Genomic DNA, 25,862 nt, shown 5'->3' with positions numbered 1-25,862 from the left:
TGTGATGCTTCCTACAAATGTACCCTAGCAATTTTGTTTCATAGTCGACGGATAATGGAGCATTTTAAAGAAAATATTAATCGTTACAACAATCGGTAAACAAATCTTTGGAATGAATTGTCTTGAACTTGGTCCTAATAAGCCCAAATCAATCAACAAGAAAGTAATTACACGGTTAATACTAAAATCAAAAGATATATTTTAAAACATAAATATATTTACAAAAATATATATATAAGATTGATCACTGGAAAGAACACACTGTTTCTCTCTTACAGAACAATTTACACAGCGTAGAGTCTATAAGCTACCTATTTTAAATTAAATATTTGCACAACGGTCGTTCACAGTACATATAAATGTTTCTATAAACGTATATTATAGTGACAAAAGAATTTTTATTTAACATTCAATAGGACATCTGAGCCACTGGCACTGTAACAATTTCGTTAATCTTAAATTAGTGAGTCTAATGGAAGTTACGTATTTTGCACTTTTGATTTAGAAGATGCTTAACCATCGTTCCATAAACGTATTCTACTTTTCTTCCTTGAAATGTGGCTCTATCAAATTTTCACTAAGGGAATTCAGTAAGGCCTTTAGAAAACCTCAAAATTGTGCAAGGTGTTTTATCGTGCAAACAAGATCGTTTAATCTCACCTCTGAGATTTTTCAAGGCTATCACGCTAAAATTTCCATATTTCCACTCTTTAATGATACAATAGGCAGGAAAGTATCAAAGTATCAAAATATTAAGTGTCGCCACCAGAAAATACGTTTTAGCCAGTGAAACCTCTCTGGTTTTGGGGGCAGTTGGAAATTCACATCTTCCTCATCGTCTGGGTCCATATCATCACTGTCACTATCACTATCACTATCACTGTCACTGTCACTGTCACTGCTGCTGTCGCTCTCCGGGGCTCTGACCCAGTGGAACTCTTGTTTCAGGATAGTCAGCGCCGTGTCGTTCGGCAGCACGTGGACGTCGAGCACCGTTCCCTGGAAGCAAAGCAAGAAGTTTTTTGTTGTTGTTCTCTTAGGAAAAGAAGCCTATAAATTGCACTTAGTCCTGTAAGACCCTTTGCGCTTCTTCCGGAGTACAGGATATTCAGGATGGGTAAGGTTGGGAGTAGGGACCGCCTCCTGTTGATATCCATGAGGAACAATTAGAGCACTACATCTCAAAGTCATGTACCACCGGAAGAAGGGGAAGGCCAGCTCTGAACCAGCCTTTCCAGTCAAAGCAGGCAGGGGTGGCACACCTTTGTTGAGGCTAGCAAGAACCGCTGATAGTTAGAGAACGAACCCCACCAACTCCAACAGTCATCTCCCGCAGTAGACTAGACCTATCGAATTGCCCTTGTACCCCAGAATCTCGACATTTGCGGTTAGTGATGTGCCACTCCTGGGCATCCATATGGTTGCCCAGATATAAGTGACATATCAGTTTTTGCTGTGCCCAGTGATCCAGCCAGAAATGATCCCTGCTTTGTACTCGATTTGCTTACATCCCTTAAATATATGTATGGGAGTATTCGGTGGCTTTGTAAAAATATTTAGAAATAGATATTATTAGTATTTTTTGTGAATACATGAATATAAATAATTCGAGGGTTACAAACAATGGTTTTTTAATTTTAAATTTTAGCCTAATTATTTTTAGAAATAACCAAATAATTAATAAACAAATACTAGTACGTAGTTATATTAATTCTGATTTTATTACACGACGCATGTCCTTGCTTTAAAGATTCTGGTCACATCTTTGTAAAAAGTAGCTTCTATATTCATATAAAATAATTAAAAAAAAGTGTATTAAGAATTTAAATAGTGAATAAAAATGGATGTATTCAAGATACAGTACTAGAAATAATTTGTATTTTAACATTTGTATATACTTATACACGTATACAATTTTATATCATTATAACGGTAGCCATATCTTTTTTGGTGAACATGATTTATTTATTAAACATTTATGATAGGCAGAATTAAATTCAAATTTTTGGCGGCAGGTACTGCTTTTCGATCTGTCGTACAATTTATTAATTTGATATTTTTCGGTTTGAACCTAAGTAACGGACTTTGAGACTACATATTTTATTATAAGCAGGCATGTACCACAATTATATTAACCGGCAACACATCGGAAAATAAATGCTTTAAGAAATTTTTCACTATAATAATATAATAATAATTTATTCCATCAATAATTTACAAAGTATAATTCACAATAACGTTTTTCGGAATTTACTGACCACTATTACCAGTAGTGTGGCCAGTGATATAATTTAATCATAATATTAAGATACCTAATCTAGAGTCCAGCGACTTAAGTAGTTATTTAAAAATTGAGCCTCCAATTGTAGTGTTTCCTTTTTATTTTATTTATTTTTTAATACTACTGATTGTGAACCAGAGCTGATAGGTTTGTATGAATATCCAAATATTGTTGAATAACGCCGGCCAACAGTAATTTTATTTTCATGGGTTGTCCAACCTGTTCAGAGAGCAAAGTTCAGGTTTGTCCAAATTGTGCTTGACTCGGTCATGCATCATTCTAGATACTTAGTGACACAATTCATCAGAAATAAATTATACTAAACTATCCATTTACAATTTTACTACAATTATATCCACATTGTGTTTTCCTATGTTTTGTTGAAACTGCCACAAGCGGCTGTGTTGTGAAAATGAATAGTTGTGATTGTGTGGTAATTAATACAAATACAAATATTATTGTATGTGTGTAACTAACCTCTATCTGGGTAAACTAATCCAATTCTAACTTTTTTCTTCATTTTTGTTACTGAGTGCACTAACTTATTTTACTGTAGAACATATACAACATATATGTCGGTATTCATTATATTGATAGTACAGCCTTATATATTTCAGCCTTTTCAGTAGCAACCCCCCCCCTAACTGAATTAAAAATATTTCATTACATTATCTGTATGCGTTAAGAGGATACATGCAGGATAACACACCTAATTGAATGATAGTGCGTGTGCGTGTGTGTGATGCTTGTAAATATGGATGGATGTAGCTATTAGGTTAGAATTTTACCTTTTCAAATCTGATGTTGCAAAACCATATACTACTATCTATCGTGAACTTAAGCCAGGGGCTATATATTTCTTATATAATTCGAATGATTGAAACTTTTTTACTAACCTCTGAAGTATTTGGAATATCAAATTACTAGATTTCATTATTCATGAAACAAGCAGCGTTGAAATTATTCTATTACTTTTATAGGTAATTCTGAGCAATTACTTGGTCAACTCCAAACGTTTTCATATTTTACTACGATCATCTAAAGATGTATGTGAAATTAAAAAAAATACTTTAGGCCCCGGAAAGTTGACGTAAATGAAAAATAATACTGAAATGAGCAGAATTTTGATCCAAATGAACAATGTTTTTTCTTAAATTTCGAGCTACAAATTAATTAGTTGTTATCAAGTTTGAGACGAGTGCCTCCGGCCAACAGCGCGAGGCACTGCCCCGCGCTGATATCAACGGAAGAAAAACATCCCTCAAGATAGTACCTATCAGTAAAATATCAAATTCTAGAGGGCAAACTTTGGTGCATTGCAAAACGCCGTGTTCGTACAAAAAACGTTTTAAAACTTTTCCTGATCTTCACTTGAAACCGTGAAATTAAGTACCGGTAAACGTGTTCTCACACCCGTCACATATAGAAGGATTATCGGAGGAACCACTAGCCATAACGGTACTGTCACAAACTGGCCTTCCGCGCGTCTCCCGCAAGCCACTGTTATCGCGTGGACTTTGAACCTTCTTATCGCTCGGCAACCTGTACGACGGCCTTGCGAAGCTTGAATTATATATTACTTGCTTTCTGAAAACATCCTTATGACCGTATTAAAATATGAAAAAGTTTGGGGTTGACCAAGTAATTGTTCAGAACTACCCTTTTATATGTTTTTCCAGTTATATTTTACCTGTTGTTACTTTTCTATTGAATCTTCTCATATATTTATTTTAGTTTGTACTCAATTAATATAGCACGTATTAAAGTTATAATTTTAAAACCTTTAAAATATTTTGAAATAATTGGATTGGTAGGCCAGAATTTGAAAACAGCCTTGTTGAATATATTGAATTGAATGGGAAATGTAGATAAAGAGACCAAGGAGAGGCAATACCGAGAAAGCGCTACAAAGTAAATCGAAGCTCTCCTTCAAAGCGAAGGTTGCAAAATCACGTTTTGCAAAACCCGTACTTCACTTTACCAAGCTCACCAGTGCTGTTCTGTCTTACAAACTTCGAGTTTGACTTCTCCATCAAACTCAATGTATTGAATTAAATTTAAACCCTATGCTATTCCTATACTGGCTATGTTACAAAATTGTTGCAATTTAATAGTATAAATTTAATATTTTTATACACAAATAGCTGTTAGGCCTAGTAAGCTTTGCCCGTGTATGTGAACTTCTGGTTTAATTGAATTATATTTACAACGCCGATGTAGAGTTTGCCTTGTTGCCACGATCAAGAAAATATGTTTATGTTTATAGCCATTGTGCACGTACATGTACTTTATGATACAGTGGTCTAACACTCAAGCTTAAAGTTCAATCAGAAATGTATGTTAAAGACAAATATACATAATAACTTAGCGCCTTTAAATAGTGTTTGGCTATGTAAATATACGTAACTGTCTCGTAATTGCAGTTTATAGTGCGCAGGCGCTTTGAAACCTTTTATCTTTTTGCAGCGCCGCTTGGTGGTGAGTTACATCAATGGGCATAGCTTATAAACCTTCTCCGTGGAAAAATACGTATACATACAAATTTTCATAATGGTCTGTCTAATATTTTGGGATTCCATAAAGGACAAACACACAAACATTCATATATATACACGAATGTTATATGTTATATCTCATTGTATGGGAAAAAGCATAATACTTAATCAAACAAAAAATAACATTAACTAACATGTTATAATTACTTTGACATGGTAAACCTATGGACTGAGCGATTGAAAAAAGTAGGTTCTGCACTATAAATGTTTTGTTATGCATATTACAGTTTAAACTTGAAAAGATTATGGAGTTTGGTATATAAACATAGTTAGAAACATGTAAAATGGCCATTTTCATTTGGCTGAATTTTTCATAAGGAATAGGAAATGTCATATTAAAGCAGTATGAAAAAACGAAATGAAGGAGACAGAATCATTCCGGACAATGTAAGCGAAAGCTGTTTGCTCTACCAAGTAAAGAGTAGCTTTACTTGGTAGAGCAAAGAGTGTACTGTGACTCCACAGTATGATTTTAAAACGTTACTCTAGAATAAACCAATAATAAAAGAGGCCCATTACCGTTCCTCCTTTTTTGTCACCATCTTGTGCTGCCGTAACGACCGCCATTTACTATTGGCCTCTAGTCAGTTCTATGTGGTTGGTCGGTGAGTGCAGAATTCCTGTAGTATGGGTGTATGTAGTAATTAGTGTTTTTTTTTAAAGAGCATGTTTTAGAGTTAGTGCATGAAGTTGACACTCAACTTGGTTATTGTGATTCCTGACTTATGCGTGTCATAACGCTCTGGTACAATTTGTTTATTTCAACCAAGGTTTAGTTATATGTTAGTTTAGTTATCCACCTGAGGAAGAGATCAGATTACAGACCTCGAAACGTAGTGTGAAACGACTTCATGTTCTTGTTACTAAACAATGGAAAATGTCCGGAAAATTCTGTTTCCTTAACAATCCTTTCATCGTGAAAAACAAAAACTTTAAACAAAGAACATGCATATTCCGGGTGTCCTACGACGAGGTATAGACGTTTGATTTTATATTACTCGCCCATTTATGCACCGAACATTTTCAAACTGTACACAATTCATTGAATAGGTTTTAAAAATATTCTGTAAAAAATTCAGCTCTCTACAATTGTTGAAAAATTATACTCTAAAAACCGTATTTTTGGTTTGTATTTTGTATTTTCTGATTGAAACGCTTTATTTCTCTAAAATATGACAATAAATAATTTTTACTACAGAGTTTGTAGAGGCTAGTCTTTGTTCTCCTTTCTCACCTTGGATTAGCTATTGAACTAGGAGTATTTTGGTCGTTCTGCGAAGACCCATGAGGGTTCGTTAGAGGAATCACATTTACCACCAACTCAAAGGTCAAGCAGAACCTCTGGACAAAAAATAGTTTTCTTGGTGAAAGAAAACACTGACCTTGCGCGTGTGTGAGGGTATCGGTATGAACTGTATGTGTCTACGAATCTTGCGGATACAGTCCAGGTGTATGGTGGCCACACAATGTACCCCCACCCTCAGCTCCATGTACAGACAGATGGTGACGTCATGGGGAGTATCCGTCCTCACGTTGTATATGACCAGGCAACCCATGGCGGTCCCCAGGCCCAACTGCTTGCAGAAGGGCATCGGTCGACTCCCTGGTGGAGACAACACATTACGTTCCTATGATGTGCTTTATTTATATATTTACTAACCGCATACGCCACTTTACATTATTACAAGAAACAAATAAAGATGGCCAGCAGAGCGTATACAGAATTATAAATATTGTTAGTTAATATATACTTAATACATAAATGATTGGATAAACGATCATTTAATTGAGTTCATGAAAAGAAAGCTAGAAATAACTACAATACTTAATATGCGAGCAAATAACATGAAAATAAAAACTGAAAATTTGACAGAGTAACAATTAACAATACAAAAAACCAAGCAAAGTAACGAGCAGTAAAAAAATGTTTAAGTATTAACAAAACAAATAGATATTTATACAGAATAACAAGTGTAAACCGTTAAAGATATAAACAATGAAACAAATATAACGAAGGATAAATATGTATGAATAATGACAACGTAAAAAAATCAACAACATTAATAGTGCAGCTAACAGAAGTAAAATAAATTATAACAGTCACGCATTTAAATGTGAGACAACACAGAACAGGCTTCCATCAGCAGCAGCTCGGCGGACCGCTCCCATTGCTGCACCGCTCCCATTGCTGAACCGCTCCCAATACTGAACCGCTCCCATTGCTGAACCGCTCTCAATGCTGAAACCGCTCTCAGTGCTGACCGCTCCAATTGCTAAACCGCTCCCAATGCTGTACCGCTTCCAATGCTGAACCGCTCCCATTGCTGAACCGCTCCCAATGCTGAACCGCTCCCAATGCTGAATCGGGTCTCAATGCTGAACCGCTCTCAGTGCTGACCGCTCCAATTGCTAAACCGCTCCCAATGCTGAACCGCTCCCATTGCTGAACCGCTCCCATTGCTGAACCGCTCCCATTGCTGAACCGCTCTCAATGCTGAACCGCTCTCAGTGCTGACCGCTCCAATTGCTAAACCGCTCCCAATGCTGAACCGCTCCCAGTGCTGACCGATCCAATTGCTGAACCGCTCCCAATGCTGAACCGCTCCCAATTGCTGAACCGCTCTCAATGCTGAACCGCTCTCAGTGCTGACCGCTCCAATTGCTAAACCGCTCCCATTGCTGAATCGGGTCTCAATGCTGAACCGCTCCCAATGCTGAACCGCTCCCATTGCTGAACCGCTCCAATTGCTGAACCGCTCTCAATGCTGAACCGCTCCCAGTGCTGAACCGCTCCCAATGCTGTACCGCTTCCAATACTGAACCGCTCTCAATGCTGAACCGCTCTTATGCTGTACCGCTCCCAATGCCGAACTGCTCCCAATGCTGAATCGATCCCAGTGCTGAACCGCTCCCTATGCTGCAACGAAGAGGTCAATCTTGTTCCCGAAGCGCATGAGTCGAGGAATGGAACTAAAGCGAAGGAAGTTGGCCCCAGCATGGTAGGGTTCAAAGAGGCGCTGATGCGTAGTGGATCTGGCAGGGACGTGGACGTTTTTGTATCCAGTAAGAAGGAGCAGTTGATTTGGTGATTGAGGAGTTGGAGTGGGAAGATACAATGAGCCACCCGCCTCCTACATTCAAGACTCAGAAGGCCATAGGCAGCAGACAGCTCATCGACCTGGACCTCGCGAAAGTCAGTGATGTGCTCATCATTTTATGTTTACTGTGCTTTGAGAACAGTTTATAGGTTAAGGCGGATGGCGAGCATGAGTTATTTGTTTTATGAACATGATATTTTGAGATTTGAACAGTTATATGTTTATATTGCTGTAATGCATGTTTATGGGTATTTACAACAATACCAGTTTAGATAAATTAATAGGGTAACTCGCATTACACAATACATGTTTCTTGATACACCATTTTTGTAAAGGAAATTTGTAAAAGCATCTATGTTATCAGGGAGTTACAGTTGATAACTGATTTACAGTTGATATTATAGTTACAGAGGGTTTTCTATACATCTCCTTAACATTATTTTTGTTACAATACATATTCAAATTTAATCTGCTTTGGTTTATGAATTTATTGCTGCGCGATATATTTAAACCACCGACCAGTCTGTCTAAATGCTAGAAACTCAAAAATAGGAATGAAATTTGATATTGGAATATTACAAATTATCAGATTATTTTTCAGGTTTATAACAATTTGTGTTCACACAAAATATGGGCTGGACATACCTATCTTCAAAATAACAACATATCGACTCGAAGCGAATAGTAAGTTTCAGCTCCATTTCCTCTTCCTCTTAGTGCAGCGTCTGAAGTCTTAAACTGTCACAGACTTGTTTCCTAGAGCCTGGAGTCAACGCCTGTTGGAAAAGATTCAGAAAAGTTATTGACGAGAAAGTTCAAAACAAACTCTTTGCTTCGTTTCGACATTGAAGACACCTGGACTGCATCATCGAGATGAAGACATTTTTACACTTTTTAGGTTTCTCATTGTCTAGATTTCGAAACGATTTAGAGTTCATTTTGAGCTTCTTCGTTCACCGACAATTTAGGATCTCTTCAGAAAGACGTCGACTCTATATTCCAGGAGACACGTCTGTGACAGTGTCAAACTTCAGATACTGCACTTAGTGTAAGGGAAATTATGCTGAACTCAACATTTTTTTAATTAAAAAAGGAGAGGCCGATCCCCTTTTAAGCCTTATTCTGTCCGTCCTCATGGGCCACTGGGCCTGTGCGAGGATCTTATCAAACAGAGTAAGGGGGAGAGTCGATACAGTACAAGATCAATGGTACTGATAAAAAGTGCAATGGTCATAGACAGGATTTGAACCTGCGCTATCTCCAACTCAGACCCAAAGTCCAACGACTTAGACCGCTCGGCCATCGGCACTCCCAACAACATACATATTTGTCAACATACATATTTGTTTTATTATAAACAAAAGTCTGATTATCAGGGTAAGCATTAAGTGTCAAGTTGTAACTAATACACCTACAGAAAGTATTGAACGTGTAATACGACTTATTTTATTAAGATTCCATAGCAACAATGGGATTAGAAAGTCAAATAATCATAAGTAATGCTGCCAAAATTGTAAGTCATAATCAACCAGATTCGCAATATTATTTTGAAAAAGCACAAACAGCAATATTATTGCTTCTACTCACCAGCGATGGGGAACACGGCCATGCGTCGTCTGTTGAAGGAGAAAACTGAGGACAATGTTCAAGTTTCCTGGAAGACTCTGGATGTTGAGGCAACCTGAAATATCAACCCCTTATGGTATAGTTGTTAAAACATCAGAATGTAAAAAAAAAAAAAAACTCTAAATTGGAAATATATTTCCAACAACAATCTAAACCACAGAAATTACTAAAAGTAAAAAAAGAAAAACATGGCAACATTAAATGTACCTTCAAATTCAAAAATAAATAAAAAAAATTGTTAGGAAACTTAAAAAATAATCTACAAGATGAAGAAGATCAGGAATTCCAACAACAATCTAACCATAGAAATTACTATAAGTAAAAAAAAACATGGCAAGATTAAATGTAACTTCAAATTCAAAAATAAATAAAAAAATGTTAATAAACCTAAAAAATAATTTACAAGATGAAGAAGATCAGGAATTAATCAAATTTGTTGTGATAAATGTGATTAAAAAACCATTGTCCAAACAAAAAAAGAGAGAATCGGCCATGGCAAAATGAACTTCAAATGGGATTAAGATTTTCAAAAATAAATTTACTAGTCCAAAAAAAATTTTGTTGTCCTTACTAAACGATTTTTATAAAGAACTAAAATAATAAATCACAGCTTTACTAAAAAACCGTAACCGATTCTGATTAAGTATTAGATTTAGTGTTACTAATGTACGTTACACATAAATTCCATTTTTGAAAAGGTTTTACCTTCTTGTAGTTACAGTGACGTGTGTTGTTTCAGTACAAAATGTGTTTATATTATTATTTATAAAACTGGCATAGGTTATTACGCTATGGAAAATATAGAATTCTAAAATTGAAAAAATTGATTGCTCCAAATTGATCCTTAAAATCAAAGGTAAAAGAAAATTTACATTTATTTAATAATTAATTCTGAAAGTTTTTCACAACGTATTTTTGATGTACATGATCAGGATTCCTTGGTTCTTAATGTCGTAAAGATCATTCAATTGTAGGCTAATTGACAAATCTCTTGTAATTCGGCACTCTCTCTCTCTCTCTCTCTCTCTCTCTCTCTCTCTATATATATATATATATATATATATATATATATATATATAAATTAATAAATAGGTTCAAATGATTTAAAATTAAATAATAATACATAATAAAAATAATATAAATGTAGCTACTACAGACAACATACCTAAGGCCGGCCATCTCTCGATGAACGAGAAGTTGACACAGCAACTGCAGCGGTACTTGCGGCAGGTGCAGAGGCGGCGTCTGACAGGACCGCGTGCTGACGTAGAGTTATCAGCGTTGCGGCTGTTAGAGACTCCTGATACGGTCTCAATTGTTGTACAATCTAAAGACAAACAAGTACATTTATATATGATCACTTAAGTGAATCTGGAAGACAAAAATTACAAATAAATTTTAATTACGACAGTTTACAAAATTTAAATTTTAAATTAAAATTTTAATCAACTGAACTATTTCTAATATTTTAAGAATTTACTTTAGAATCTTGAATCTCTTTTTTTTCAATACATTTTGTAAACAACATTTTCTACGCTATGTGATCCAGAACGTCTGTCGACATTTATTAATTATATATTGTTCATTGACCACCAAACAGATTGTGTACTTAATACTTTGAAGTTTGGAGGTCAACTGGTAAGACCTGATAGACTGAACTTCTTGCATCCCTTTAAAAGACCCTTATGACTAAGTAAAATTTTTATTTCTTCGAACTCAAAATTAACTGACCGGATGAAGCTGAAATAAAACATGTTTTTGCAAAAAGTGAAATATGATAGCTAACTTATTCAATAGATATCTATTTACATATTTACTTCACATGTATTTTTGATTTATATTATAAGCAATATAGATTAGATCTGGAAATAGGATAGTAAAAGTTAACAATATAATTTCAAATATATTACTATTTATTTCTTCTTCGAAATTTTATTCTGCTTAATGGGATTTAATTTATTTATTTCTAACGATGGTTACTATTTTCGAACCACGATCTCACTCTGACCGAGCTGCAGTGACAACGGAAAACTATTATTTTGATCAAAGATAAAGAAAAGTCTTTAGGAATATTCAATTGCCCATTTCAATAATTTTAATGTAGAGGGATTAGACTAGACAGTTTATTAATATAAAATTTATAACTAAAAATATGTCATAACCTCCAATCATTTTTACATAGTTAATGGAAACTTGTACTTATATTCTACTGGTTTTCTTTAAGTCTGAAAACAAGAGGTATAAAAACTTTGCTTCGTTTTCTACTACTCCTTTTGGAATAGTAAAATTTGTTAAAATTAGTATTATAAAAGAATGGCACCAAACTTTTCAAAAATGTGTTTCAATCAAAAAATGATGGCACCTTTAAGCAAAAAATAGGAACACTTCTTAAATGATGACAGTAATACATAGACATAAAGTAAAAATTGAATTGATATGTATAAGTACTGTTATACTTCTTATTTGCTGTTATATTATAGTACTTGTTGCTTTACATGTTTGTTATAGTTTATATATATATATATATATATATATATATATATATACATTGATTGTTTATATATTATATTTTTGTTATTGTTGTATATATATTTCAATATACATTGAGTCACAAAAAGTACTTGCCCGCCGGGACTCGAACTCGGATCTTTCACTTGTGAATGTGCTACCATTACACCACAGAGCTCTTACTTTTTACGATTCCCTTGTTTTGTATTTGGCCGTATCTGTCACATATGCGTTTAAATAACAAAACAAACATATGCTCGGAAGACCAAATACCTGTCAAATGCCTTTTATTTACATTAAATTTGTATAAATGGCAATAGCCTTATTTAATTTCAATAAACATTGAATCACAAAAAGTACTTGCTCCGCCGGGACTCGAACCCGGATCTCTCACTTGCCGGGTGAATGTACTACCATTACATCACAGAGCCCTCACTTTTTGCGATTCAATTATTTTATATTTGGCCGCATTCTGTCACATATGCGTTTAAATAAGCAAACAAAAATATGATCGGAAGAAACCAAATACCTGTCAAACGATACTACATATATATTAAAAATATCCATTTCGTTATTATTTTTAATTTAAGATACAATACATTTAATAAGTGTTATAGTAATAACTATAACGTTGAAAATATGTTATCGTTTATTGTTAAATTGTTCTATTTCTTGTTGTCTCATTATTTTTTTTATTTGAGTAATTTTGTTTGTTGTTGCTTTTTTTTATTGTTTTGTTGTTGATCATCATGTTCATCTGTTGTTGGTACTCGTGTAGTTGTGATTGGAACGTGTTTATGTGTTGGTGTGTCCAGACCGGTATCCAGCTCTATTGGCTGTTGGAAGTTGCTGAATGTTAAGTAATTTTTCTGGTTATTTATATTTGTACTTATTTATTTATTTGTTAATTTTATATTTAAATTTATTATTAGCTAGTAATTGTTATTATACATTGTACTTAATTTTCAATAACATTGTTAATTGGTTTTTGGTTATTCTGTGATATTTGTAAAAAAATACTTGTTATAATTCTGTAAAGATAAAATTTAAGAACATTTGTAAATTGTGTTACCTGTAGAGAAGAATAGCTGCATAGCATAAGTCACATGCCAACTGATTATTATTTTATAAAACTATGTTTTATTTTAACAATTATTGCACGCGAGTTCAACAGAACTCATGGAACATGTATTTATTTATATATTTAAAGTAAATAAAAACTTCAAAGATCACTAAAAGCTGTCGGCGAAAGAATTTTGTTGAAAAAACTAAATTCCAAATTAATTTCTTCAAACGTAGTGTTTGATAAACTGCAGTTTGATCTTTCCGTTTCTAACCATCCCTCCACATTGACATGTAACCCTAGGTGAACCTCAGACATAATATTAAATGTAAGTTCAGACTAGGCCACTATGAACTTCTATCTGAAGCAATAAAGGAAAATAAAGGTACAATACACAATAGACAACAATGGGTTCAACAATAAAGGTTGGCAGGTGGTGATGGCTCTCACGACGCTCTTTATTTCTCTCACTCTCTTTCTATGCCCCTCCTCTCTTCCCTTCAGATGCTCATAGAATTTCAAGTTCCTCTTTCAAGGATGTCTTAAAATGGTGCATTCAGTTCTTTATATGTACTAGTTTTAGTTATGTGAGATTTTTTATTGTACATCGCACAATTTAAAATTTAAATTTTATCTACGAGGAAACTAATAAATCATCAAGAAAATGAGAACATTGTAAAACCAAAAATGGTTGATACCCCATTTCTCTGTTAAAAATATGATTATGTTCTGCTACACAGGAATACATTTGGGAATGTAAAAAATCTAAGAAGCAAAAAGCTCTGTCCATATTTGTTACGAATATAGCAAATAGATGTTTGTTGTTAAATTTATTTATTTCACTTTCAAAGCTAAACCCAATGTACAATAATAGTAAAAGAAAATCTATCAGTATAAACATATTCATAGTGTATTAAATTAGAATAGTAAACAGGTGATTTTTATGTTCACTACTTAAAAAATTATAAAGAAATCTTATCAAAAAGCATAAATATAGTAATGAATTAATAAATAATAGTAATAAATATATGGGAATTAAGAATACCACAGTAATAAGTTATAATAACAAGTAATCATGACGTAAAACGTAAGTTTAAAGTGTGAAATTCAAATATTATTTATATAATAAATACTCTAAATCAATAACAACAATTAATAAATACAAAAATATATGTATACAATTATGTGAATATCATGTACCATTGAGATATATAAGCACTAATTGTATTATTTCAAATCCGTAATAGTAACCAATAAACACCTGCACGTGAACATACACATCGAATGAATGACCATAACAACGTATGTTTTGAAAAAAAGTAAAAATAATTACTCATGTATGCGAATTAAAGGCGACAATTCTTGGTGACAAGAGCACATATACATTTTAAGAATTTAACTTTACTACTGATGTTGTAATATACGTTAATTGGTAATCATATAGTACTTGCTCAGCATTAACGAAGCATATTATTAAAGGCTCAACAAAACTTTTATCGTCTATCTGTTCGCATAACACCCTACAGAACGAAATGACGTATAGACTTGAAAATTTGCATGAAGCTTCAATTCTACCTAAGGAAAATCGGGTTCAAGGACATCATGTAGTTTAATAGAATTTGGCTGAGCGTTTAGCGCACATTTTTTACATTGGTCTTATGGGTAACGATGATGACAACGAGAAAAATCGCAAAGTAAATAATTTTTTTAACTGAGTACAACCATATGGCATGTTAACATGTGATATAGTAAAACTGGTAGACTAACTACCAGAATAAAATGAGCAACATGAAATTTCAACGAGGCCTGATTATGGGACGTGAGGTGTGACGCACTCCTTCCTACCTTTTATCCTTGTCCTTTTATTCTTTATTTTCCAAGAGTAAACCAGATAACACATGATAATATAAACTACAAACTAAAAAGAGATCCTGAGAACTTCTGTATTTACTGGTATGCAAAATAAATATTCAAAGTCAATGCATTTTGCAGGCGATCATAACCGTAGAATACTAAGTGCTTAATAAGACTCAATGATAAATACAACAACAAACATAACTGAAATAAACTATATAACAAAGCCATAGCAACCGTAGAATGATCGACGATATATAGTGGAAATAAACCATGCAATAATAAAAAGTATTAATACTAATAAGTAACTTCAGAAATGAAAAACTATATCCGATACACTGAAATTGAATAATTAATAACAATAACAGAAAGAAAAAAATGCAAGATTAAATATTAAATAAATATAATACAATATTACTATATACAAATATAACGGAATTTAACTAAATGATCAACACCTCTCTCTCTCTCTCTCACTCACTCACTCTCTCCCTCCCTCCCTCCACCCTCCCTCTTTCTCACTGTCCATCCCCCACTCTCTTTCACTCACTATCTCTCTCTCTCTCCCTCTCTTTCTCTCACTTACTTTCTCTGATTCTCCCTCCCTCCTCTCTCACCTCCTATATCACTCTCTCCCTCCCTCATTCACTCTGTCTCTCTCACTCTCACTATCTCTCCTCTCTTTCTCTCTCACTCTCTCTATCTATCTATCTCTGTCTTTCCCTCTCTCTCTCTTTTTCTCGCTCAGAATTTAAATTATTTATTATCTACACAATAACGATTTTATCAAGTTAAGAATTATTAATTCAAGTCGTAGTTAAGAATTTAAATTACAAGAGATAAGATACTGAACTGACATATTTCGTGTCATTGTGACTCAACTAGTTACCTTGAGAGATTCCGTCGTAGAAACAACACATGACAAGCAACACAATCGAAACCCTGGAAACGCTTACAGTCATGTCACACACATTATGACTAAGCGCTCAGTTTCCAGCATCGTCATGCCGAGACACGTATTGGTGAACAGCGCTACAGAACAGTGACAGCCAGATAACCATCGCGCTATCTTCTTAATGGAGGCTCTTACATAACAGCGATGTCATTGCGGTGTCTTCTGGAAACGGGCTTACTTCATTATAGTACTAGCAAATAGAGATTGCGGCTGAAGGGAAGGGTAGTCGCCTCGAACACACGCACCCTGAAGTTTCCTTAGGCTCTCGAGTAAGCTATACTCTGTACCCAGCAGGGATCACCTTCCAGTTGAACCTACCACTGGACACAGCAAAAACCGATGTGTCACTTAAATATGGGCAACCTTATGGGTGTCCAGGAGCGGCACATCACTAACCACAAATGTTGAGATTCTGAGATTCAAGGGTAATCCGATAGGTCTAGTCTATTGCGGGAGATGGCTGTTGGAATTTGTAGGGTTTGTTCCCCAAGAGTCAGGTTCTTGCCAGCCTAGACACAAGAGTGTGCCACCCCTGCCTACTTTGACTGGAGAGGCTGGTTCAGAGCAGGCCTCCCCTTCTTTCTGGGGAGACATGACTTTGAGATTAATGCCCTAATTGTTCCTCATGGATATCAACAGGAGGCGGCCCTACTCCCTAACCTTACCCACCCTGAATATCCTGTCACTCCGGAAGCAGCGCTAAGGTTCTTATAGGAGTAAGTGCAATTTATGAGCTTCTTGTCCTAAGAGAACAGAACAAAGCAATACTCTGGCCCATGACCCTTCAGGAGCAGGATGACCGGCTTTAGGAGGACATGTCCTCCTTTTTAATATTTTTCCTCCTGTCCTGCCGGCTTTTGAAAATTATGTAAAATGTCCGGCTTTTTAGCGAACACTTAAATGTTCAAAAATTTAAGCATCACGTTAAAATATTCTTCCGATTTCCGAAGTCCCGAAGATAGGCCACGAAAAGTTATTGCAGCGCACACGTAATGCCATGACATGTGAACTGCTGTTAGATTCAGTTGTATGTTGAGTGTTGTCTATAGTGTCACTGACTCACTGTTGTTTCTATCCGCTCAGCTGCACTGGCGCTACTTACAATCCCTTGATTTTCTATTCATGCTTTATGAATGATAGATGAATTCTTTAATAATACATTATATATTTATCCTTTATAGTCATAATTTATGATGTCTGTGGATATCGCTTACTAACAACGTAATTAATCAATGAAATGAATGAATTCCAATTATTGTACAAGTATTATTTTTAATATAATTTTTAACATTTTATTAAAGAGAAAAATAATATAAACTATATTATATAGTATAAATATATTATAACTAATAATAATCCATTAAATTTTATGCCACATACCAAATAATAGTGTAAAAACATACTTTTATCCATCAATGTACACTTTAATAATATGAATTCTTTTATTTTTCGATTTATAAGTAAAAAGTCCAATTTGAGGTTTTATATTTGCATTACAATCAATGCAGTACTAATATAAAATGTGCATTTTTGTATTAATGTATAAATAAATGTTTTTAGCAAAGTGTATAAAATTATTCAAGATTATTATAAGAGTTTGCGTCTGGTCACCCTGCTCAGGAGGGTTCACTTCTGGCTGGTTTATACCTTTCAGTTGAACCTGCACTAGGTGCAGCAAAAACCGATCAGAGAGAAAACTTAAACCAAGAGAAAGCTATATACATAGTTTCAAGTCACTAGGACTTTTTATCGATGAGTTATTGCACAGTCAGACAGTATACTATTTGACCTTTTGACCCCAAAATAAACTAAGAGAACCCCATGTACAGAGTTTCAAGTCACTAGGACTTTTCTATCGATGAGTTATTGCACAGACAGAGACAGTATAGCTACTATTTGACCTTTTGACCCCAAAATAAACTAAGAGAACCCCATGTACAGAGTTTCAAGTCACTAGGACTTTTCTATAGATGAGTTATTGCACAGACGTACAGTATACTATTTGACCTTTTGACCCCAAAATAAACTAAGAGAACCCCATGTACAGAGTTTCAAGTCACTAGGACTTTTCTATAGATGAGTTATTGCACAGACAGAGACAGTATACTATTTGACCTTTTGACCCCAAAATAAACTAAGAGAAACCCATGTACAGAGTTTCAAGTCACTAGGACTTTTCTATAGATGAGTTATTGCACAGTCACAGACAGTATACTATTTGACCTTTTGACCCCAAAATAAACTAAGAGAACCCCATGTACAGAGTTTCAAGTCACTAGGACTTTTCTATAGATGAGTTATTGCACAGACGTATACAGTATACTATTTGACCTTTTGACCCCAAAATAAACTAAGAGAACCCCATGTACAGAGTTTTCAAGTCACTAGGACTTTTCTACAGAGGACTTACAGTACAGGCGGACATTAAGACCGACGACACGATTTTAAAAAAAAGATCCTGTCTGATCTGAATATCCAACAATGAAAATTAAAAGCTGTATAAAAAAAAGACAGATAAAAAGATTTTAAGTACCAATTTTGGGTGCTGTATTTTTTATTTAACAATAATAAATAACAATCAAGGTATTTGACTTATTTTGGAATCCATTTCTTTCGAATAACGTTTTGTTCGTATATTGTAAACGATAGTCTAATGAAACATAGTAGTAATAAAAATATTGCTGCGTTATTAAAGAGGGTAATTAGAAACCTGATGTTCATTATAAGCGAGTGTCAACAGTCTAAAGTAATGTCGAGCTTGTTAAAGCGTAATCCCATCTCATCTAAAGTCTCGGAGCGAGAAAACTTCAGAGTTATGGAGCCAAAAGATTTAAGTTTTATCTTCTCAGTAAACAGGTGAAAACTTGTCACGTCTTATCAGATTAAAATGGATTTAATGTTAATTACTTTCGGCAACCAGGGTAGTCCTCGAGTAATCTGGTCTTGTGTTACACCAGGAGATAAGATAATATAAGATAAGATAAGATACTGGTAAAATCACTAAAAATGTAATACTAATAAATCTCCTTATCGTAATGATTCAGATATCAGCATTGTATCACAATTAGCTATTGAATACAACTATTTTGCCATTCTTTCCTTCCTTTATCTCATTTAAGACATACATAATAATTCATTCGCCCGCTTCTCATTTATTCCCTAATTTTCTCACCTCTAGTTTCGGGTTCAGTTAGCCAATCATGTGATCTCCCAATTGTGTGCCTTAAACTCGTCTATACTACAAAACACTTCTGAGACCAAGATGGCCTTAAAGAGCTTTAAAAGCCATCGGCTTTGAGGTATTTTGATCTTTTTCGGCAAACTATCACCAAAGGCAAGGCAGCATATAGATCCCTGGAGTTTGTTTGTCGACCTGGAAGTTTCATTACACATTTGAGTACATTCAAACTATTTATTTCTCCTTTGTTAGATCTAAATTGGAATTCGGAGATTTGTTTGGTATCCCCATAAGCATGATATCTCCCAAATGATTGAACAGATGCAAATTAATTTCCTAAGGTTCTTGTACTACAGAGACTTTGGTGTGTATACATTTTTAATACCTTATTCCCAACTATTGTCACTTTTTGATATGGACTGCCTCCATAAACGTAGGGATCTGGTTATGCTTGTCTTCTTGTTCAACGCCAATTTTATACAGAAATTACAACAAAATAATTATGAACAAGATGTACTAAAGTTTTCTTAGGAGCTAACAGGACAGAGAGTAAATAGTAACATACAATAAGGAGGCGTGGACTAGCAAACAACATAGGCAACAACTGTAACAAGACTGGAAAGTGTAAAGGCTAGTAAACACTTTATAGATATAGAACATAGAAAATAGAGCCTATGGAGAGCTATAAAAATAAGAAATAACAACAATTATTAACAAAATATTATGAAGGAAAAACAGTAAATAAACTATATGAAAAAGGACTAACATCAGTAAAGAATCTAAGATAACAGTAGGATAAATTAGAATGGGATTGAGTCAACAGTGTATAGGGCTGAAGTTTTTTACAATAACTAAGAAATAAACTATATATATATATATATATATATATATACACGGTACTAACAACAATAAAAATATCAGGTAACAATAACAAGAATAGAGATTTGGTGAACAGTGAATAGGGATACTATTTCAATTGGTATAAAACAATTGGTATAACAATTGTTATTCATAAACACTATAAATAATATAACAAATAAATATACAATAAACAACAACGAAAAAAACAGAAAAAAAGAAACTAAAGAGGAGGCACTGGCACTATAATGAGGGGAGTCGACGGCCCCAGCGTTGTTCAGTCCTCATTTCGCACCCACCAGTCTGGGGGCTACCGATCCTTTGACTGAGGTGATGCGACTGGGCAACGGTCTACCTAAAAATAATTGATTTATTCTCTTCTATTTCTATTATTGTCTTTTTCCAGTAAGGAAATTAGAATATATGTACCCGATTTGTATATTTAATTTTAATTTATTGTAGACTGTATAACATACTCCAAGTGATTTACTGTATTGTTAAGTAGATGTTCATTTACTTTTACTTCTTTATCAAAACGTTCGTGTTCTGTTGATTTAAATTTGCTTGTCAATAGATCTATAAAAGCTATTTATTATATGTTTATTTCTGTGTAAGCTAATAGTATACAAACTTAAATAATTATTGTATGTAAAATGCTGCAATGTAATTAGAACGCTCTGTTTTGTAGCATTAATAAATAAATCAAATTGAACTCCTGCTTGAGCAGGCAAACGTTCATGGACTACCTTGCTTTCACTCCTAGACTGCTAGTCCTCTCTGTCTCTAGTTTCACACGAGTGTAAGTCTCTACCTCTTATGCTATCGCACTTTGTCTGGAAAAGGCGATGTTTCCTAAATATTATAGAGACAGGGAAGTATCAAGAGTTGTAGATTTTAGAATGATAGTTTTACACGGCTCTGAAATTTGGCAATTATTCTGATTTTTTGTAGTTAGAAAATTCTGGAAAAAGTGTGTGTTGTGTTGTGTTTGTGTTTGCAGATCCCCCCACAAAGATAACACCATAGGCGAGATGTGGATAGTCGATCCATAATAAGCCGTCAACAGCACCTGAACTGGGCAATATTTGGAAAGTTATATCAACACAAAAATGCCTGAGGCTAGTTTAAAAATCAATCACTTTGTAGACGTGACCAGCACACTTTATCGAAGTTTATATACTAAGGAATTTAGTCGTGTCGACTTCTCCAATCTCCTTGTCGTCTAAAACGACTGGTGGACTGAAATCTAAATCTGTTTGCCTTTGAGAAATTTTAATGAATGTTGATTTTATTGGAGTTTTCTGAGATTGAGCTTACTGAAGTGCTCGATTACGTAGTTGAGCTCAGTGAATTTTGTAATTTCGAGTTCACTGTGTGAAGATGCCTTGAAGCAAATGTATGTGTCATCTGCATTATGTACCAGCTAGCTGTACGCGATGTATGGGTGAATAAACATCATTGACACAGACCTAGAATAACAGTGCACTAAGTATGGATCCCTGAGGAATACGCCGTATCTTAGCGGCTGTTCTCCGAATTGTGCTGACAGTCAGACTGACGAGTTAATGCTGAGTTCACCTTTGTCAGGAATATTATCTAGTAGTTATCTAAACCGCAATGAAAATGAGTTTATCATCTCAAATGAACATTAATTCAGTGAGATAATTTTGTTCTAATATACAAATAAAATAATAATAATAATTGTCTTTTAAACGTAATATTAAGTCACAAGGTAATACCCGACAAGTAGAATTGCTTTTAAACTATTTATAAAACAAATTATCCAACGTTTAATTCCACAATATACATTCACAACTCCATTAAAGTACATTTTTTGGATCTCAACATAGAAAATAAAAAAAATACAGTTGGAATACAATACACCATGTATACAGAGTAACTTGTAAGTAAAGGTAAGCTAAGTCCTGTTTTGGTAAGAAGTGTCGTTTTCTATATGACATTGCAATGTAAGAGATTATTTTCATATAATATACCCTTTGTACGAGTATATAGGAAACCCAAATCTTCAAATCCAGACTATACACTATTTTCACCTTATTCACATAAATTGGCCGCCTAAAAATTCTATGGTTCATCGTCTTTTAAACGTACCGTTAAGTCACAAGAGTCTATAAGTTTAAATCAATATTATAAAACAAATTTCCACTGCTAATTGATACATCGGAATAAGGTTAATTATTTGACAGAAAAAATAAAAATTGTGAAGGAAGACAGGATTTTTGCGGACATTTGCCATTGTTCAGTGAAACAATAAATCAATAAAACTACGTTTCGAGATCTGCAATCTGATCTCTTCTCCAGGTAATAACTAACCTAATACATAATTACAAACAAGGTTAAAATAAACAAATCATACCAAAGCGTTGTAGCACGCCTAAGTCAGGAATCACAACCACCATGTTTTGTGTCAACTTCACTAACTCTAAAACATGCACTTAACTGAAAAACTGAACATAACACTAATCATTAAAACTGAACTACAGAATACAGGTCACAATACGTCTGCATTCGTCTACCAACCACCTGCCCGCAGTCAAATACACAAATATCGGCTTTGGACATTGTAAAAATTAATGGTAATTTATAAATTTTTAGTAAATGCAATAGAGGCCATAACCTCGATACTATCGAAGAATACGATATATACAGGGTGTTCACAAGTCCCGCACGGATTTGGTTATTCCCGAACTATTACAGGTAAAACAATAAAACATGGTAAATAATTACTGCACATATAAATCACTTTTTGAAGTAACTACCATTTTTTGTCATGAAAGGTTAAACCTTGTAGAGAATTTTTCACCACGAACATTCTGAAACATATAGTGGGGGATCTACAAAATTTTAGAAACTGTTTGAAAAGATTACAATTTTTGCATATTTTTAATAAACCACCGCCAGAACAATATAAACAGGCTGTACGCCTTTCCCATTGCGGATCTTTATGCTTGCGTGTTAAAAATTTTTAAAACAAACCATTTATAAGGTGAAATTACTTCTGGAACATTCGGAAGACGGTTTTGACAGAAGAGTCGAATGCTGTGAAGAAATGATGGGTAGGTGTGTCCAGGAACTAAATTTCTTATATAATGTTGTATTTCCAGACGAAGCTACCTTTACACTTCACGGAGATTTAGTAGGCATAGCTGTCGTCAGTGGAGCGAAAACAGACCTCACTGGATGAGAAATAGCAGACACCCCAGAAAAGTGAACACGTGGGCTGGGATAGTTGGAAATCGCATTGTAACCAATGGAGGGGTTTCATATGAATTGAGGGAGATACAATTATACAGGCTTTACATACTGCGTTTGTGTCAAAATTATCAAATTGGCACAGTATGGCATCAACAGGATGGGTTAACATCTCATTATGCACCACAAGTACGTAAAATACTGGATAGGAAGTTTCCTAATCATTGGATAGGACGTAAGGAAATAATAGAGTGGCCACCTAGATCACCAGATTTAAACCCTTTAAATTTCTTTTTATAGGATTATTTAAAACACAACGGTTTTACATAATTAAGCCCTGCCAACGCACAAGAACTAGTTCATCGCATCAATGAAGAAACTCTGCAAATACTTCCAGGTATGTTAAGAAATGTTTTTGTTACTGGTTTCTAACCACAGATTGCGATAATGCCAACAGACAATTGGAGAGCATTTTGAAACACTTACTGTACATTTAAGTGCTTGACTTTTAATTTCACTACAGTGAACTAATGTTATCTTTAATAAATAGAAAAGTTTGTGGTATACTAATTTGGATAATTTAAAATAAACTTTAAAAACTCCGCCATTTTTGTTAGGGTAAACGTTTTGAAGTCCGGATTGCGGCATTATGTTTTAATAAAAATGTCCATGTGCTCTAATATAAGATTTTCTTCTGGTTGGTTTTAAGTGTCCAGCTAAGAAACATACAGTGTGTCCACAAAGGCATGTCACGCCTTTAAATAGCTAAAGTGCGTACGGAATGAGAATAACACACGGTTATAGAGTACGCGTACACTAAACAGTTTCACCTCAGCTTATCTGAGCCCAACATCAGCACCGTACATCGCCCAATAGACGTCCTAGCGAACTTTGATTTCCTCGCGTATTTTGATCTGGATTTGATCGGGTTACTGATTTAATTGCAGCTTTGATTTGTTGTTTTAAAGCGTTCAGTAATACTGATCGCTAAGTATAATTCGGGTTTTAAAATTTTGGTCAAGTCTACTTTAACATGGAAACACAGCAAAACTCATACCTCTTTAATTAGCCATCTGGGCTTTAAAATCGTGCAATAGTTAATTGTGGTTTTTAACCACTAAATTTAAGCCTTTTTACAAAAACCTATGTGAATTGTTTATTATTCTCCCGTTTTTTCTTATATCCAGTTTCCGTATAGACTTTTATGGAATTCTGACTAAATTGTTTTTAATATTTTCGATATTTCATACCTAGTTTTTGTTCTTTTTTATTCGTGTTTTTGTCCCAATAATATGCCGATTCCCTTAAACGTCTTAATCCATTGATAAATGCTGCTTCTGTCCTGTAGGATTCTCATGAAAACACTCTTACGATACTCACGCCCCACTGAAATCACCGTATCAAAATTTGCTAGCACCAAAATTCTCTGAACTTTTATTTGCAAAGTTGCCCATGACTTTTTTCGTATAAACTTAGCCACAGATGACAAACAATGGGAAACTAACTGAAGCAAAACTCCATAGAAACCCGTTTTTAATTTACATCTGTTTCATATACCTGCGATCTGCCATCGTTCAGCGATATAAAAAAACAGTAACACTTACGTTTCGAGATCTGCAATCTGATCTCTTCTTCAGGTAATAATTAACCTAACACATAATTACAAACTAACAAAAGATTAAGTGTATGTTTTTAGAGTTAGTGAAGTTGACACACCAATATGGTGGTTTTGATTCCTGACATAGGCGTGCCACAACGCTTTGTTATTATTTGTTTTTTTGCCTAGTTTGTAATTATGTATTAGGTTAGTTTATTTGCCTGAAGAAGAGATCAGATTGCAGATCTCGAAACGTAGGGTTACTGATTTGTTGTTTCACTGAACGATGGAAAATATCCAGAAAAATCCTGTTTTCCTTCACATCCTTCCATCGTAAAAAACAAACTTCAAACAAAAAGGTACCTGCGGTTAATAATAAATTGCCTTTAATCAATTAAAATTACGAGGTAACTTGGTGGATATTGCATAATCTGGAAAAAAATACTATTTCATATTTTTAAACCCTTCTGATTACTCTTCAATTTCGACCTGCCCCGAACATTAACACGACTGACATTTGATTTCATTGGTCACGGAAAATTTCTATTCTCAAAATGTCGTCATTAAAAAAATGTACTAATTTAATTGGGTTTTCACTAAATCGCGCATCATAATTGTTATTTCACATTATCTTTAGCTAACATAAGTCAAACAAGTCCATTGAAAAGCGAAATATTGTAATAGTTGAAATATTTTCTAAGCAAATAACAAAAATATAATATCTTATTTTTAGGACCCAAATTATATAATAGGAATTGGGAATCTATATAATAGTAAAAATGAATGTATTGTATGTTTGTCCTTTATGGAATGCGTGAAACTATTGGACCGATCATGGGGATTGAAAATGTTGTACGTATAATGTATTTTTCTTCCACGGAGAAGGTTTATAAGACTATGCCCCATCCCTTTCCCGAGTTCAAGGATTCCGCCCCCCCACTGGTTAAAACAGAAGATAACCCATAAGAAGATGGCATTGCACGCCAAACATATGTATAAGCGTACTTTCTTCAAAATTTTTAATCAAGCTGTTTTTCTTATGTGAAACATATATTACACTTATAGTTTTTTAAAGC

At 34.3% G+C, this 25,862-nt stretch overlaps 1 protein-coding gene across 1 annotated transcript; it reads right to left on the bottom strand.

The window, feature by feature from the left end:
* Positions 1–744: 744 nt before the first annotated feature.
* Positions 745–16,022, bottom strand: LOC124374771. Its single transcript, XM_046832925.1, has 5 exons — positions 15,875–16,022; positions 10,726–10,887; positions 9,522–9,615; positions 6,219–6,439; positions 745–999 (listed from the first exon to the last, which is right to left on the bottom strand). Exons 3-5 carry the CDS (start codon positions 9,541–9,543, stop codon positions 745–747), a joined length of 498 nt encoding a protein of 165 aa, XP_046688881.1. The 5' UTR covers positions 9,544–9,615; positions 10,726–10,887; positions 15,875–16,022.
* Positions 16,023–25,862: the final 9,840 nt, after the last annotated feature.

Source organism: Homalodisca vitripennis, unplaced genomic scaffold, assembly GCF_021130785.1.
Source record: "Homalodisca vitripennis isolate AUS2020 unplaced genomic scaffold, UT_GWSS_2.1 ScUCBcl_9966;HRSCAF=18633, whole genome shotgun sequence".
Lineage (NCBI taxonomy): Eukaryota > Metazoa > Arthropoda > Insecta > Hemiptera > Cicadellidae > Homalodisca > Homalodisca vitripennis.
The sequence above is the reverse complement of the archived record's forward strand: the minus strand, read 5'-3'. Positions and strand labels throughout refer to the sequence as shown.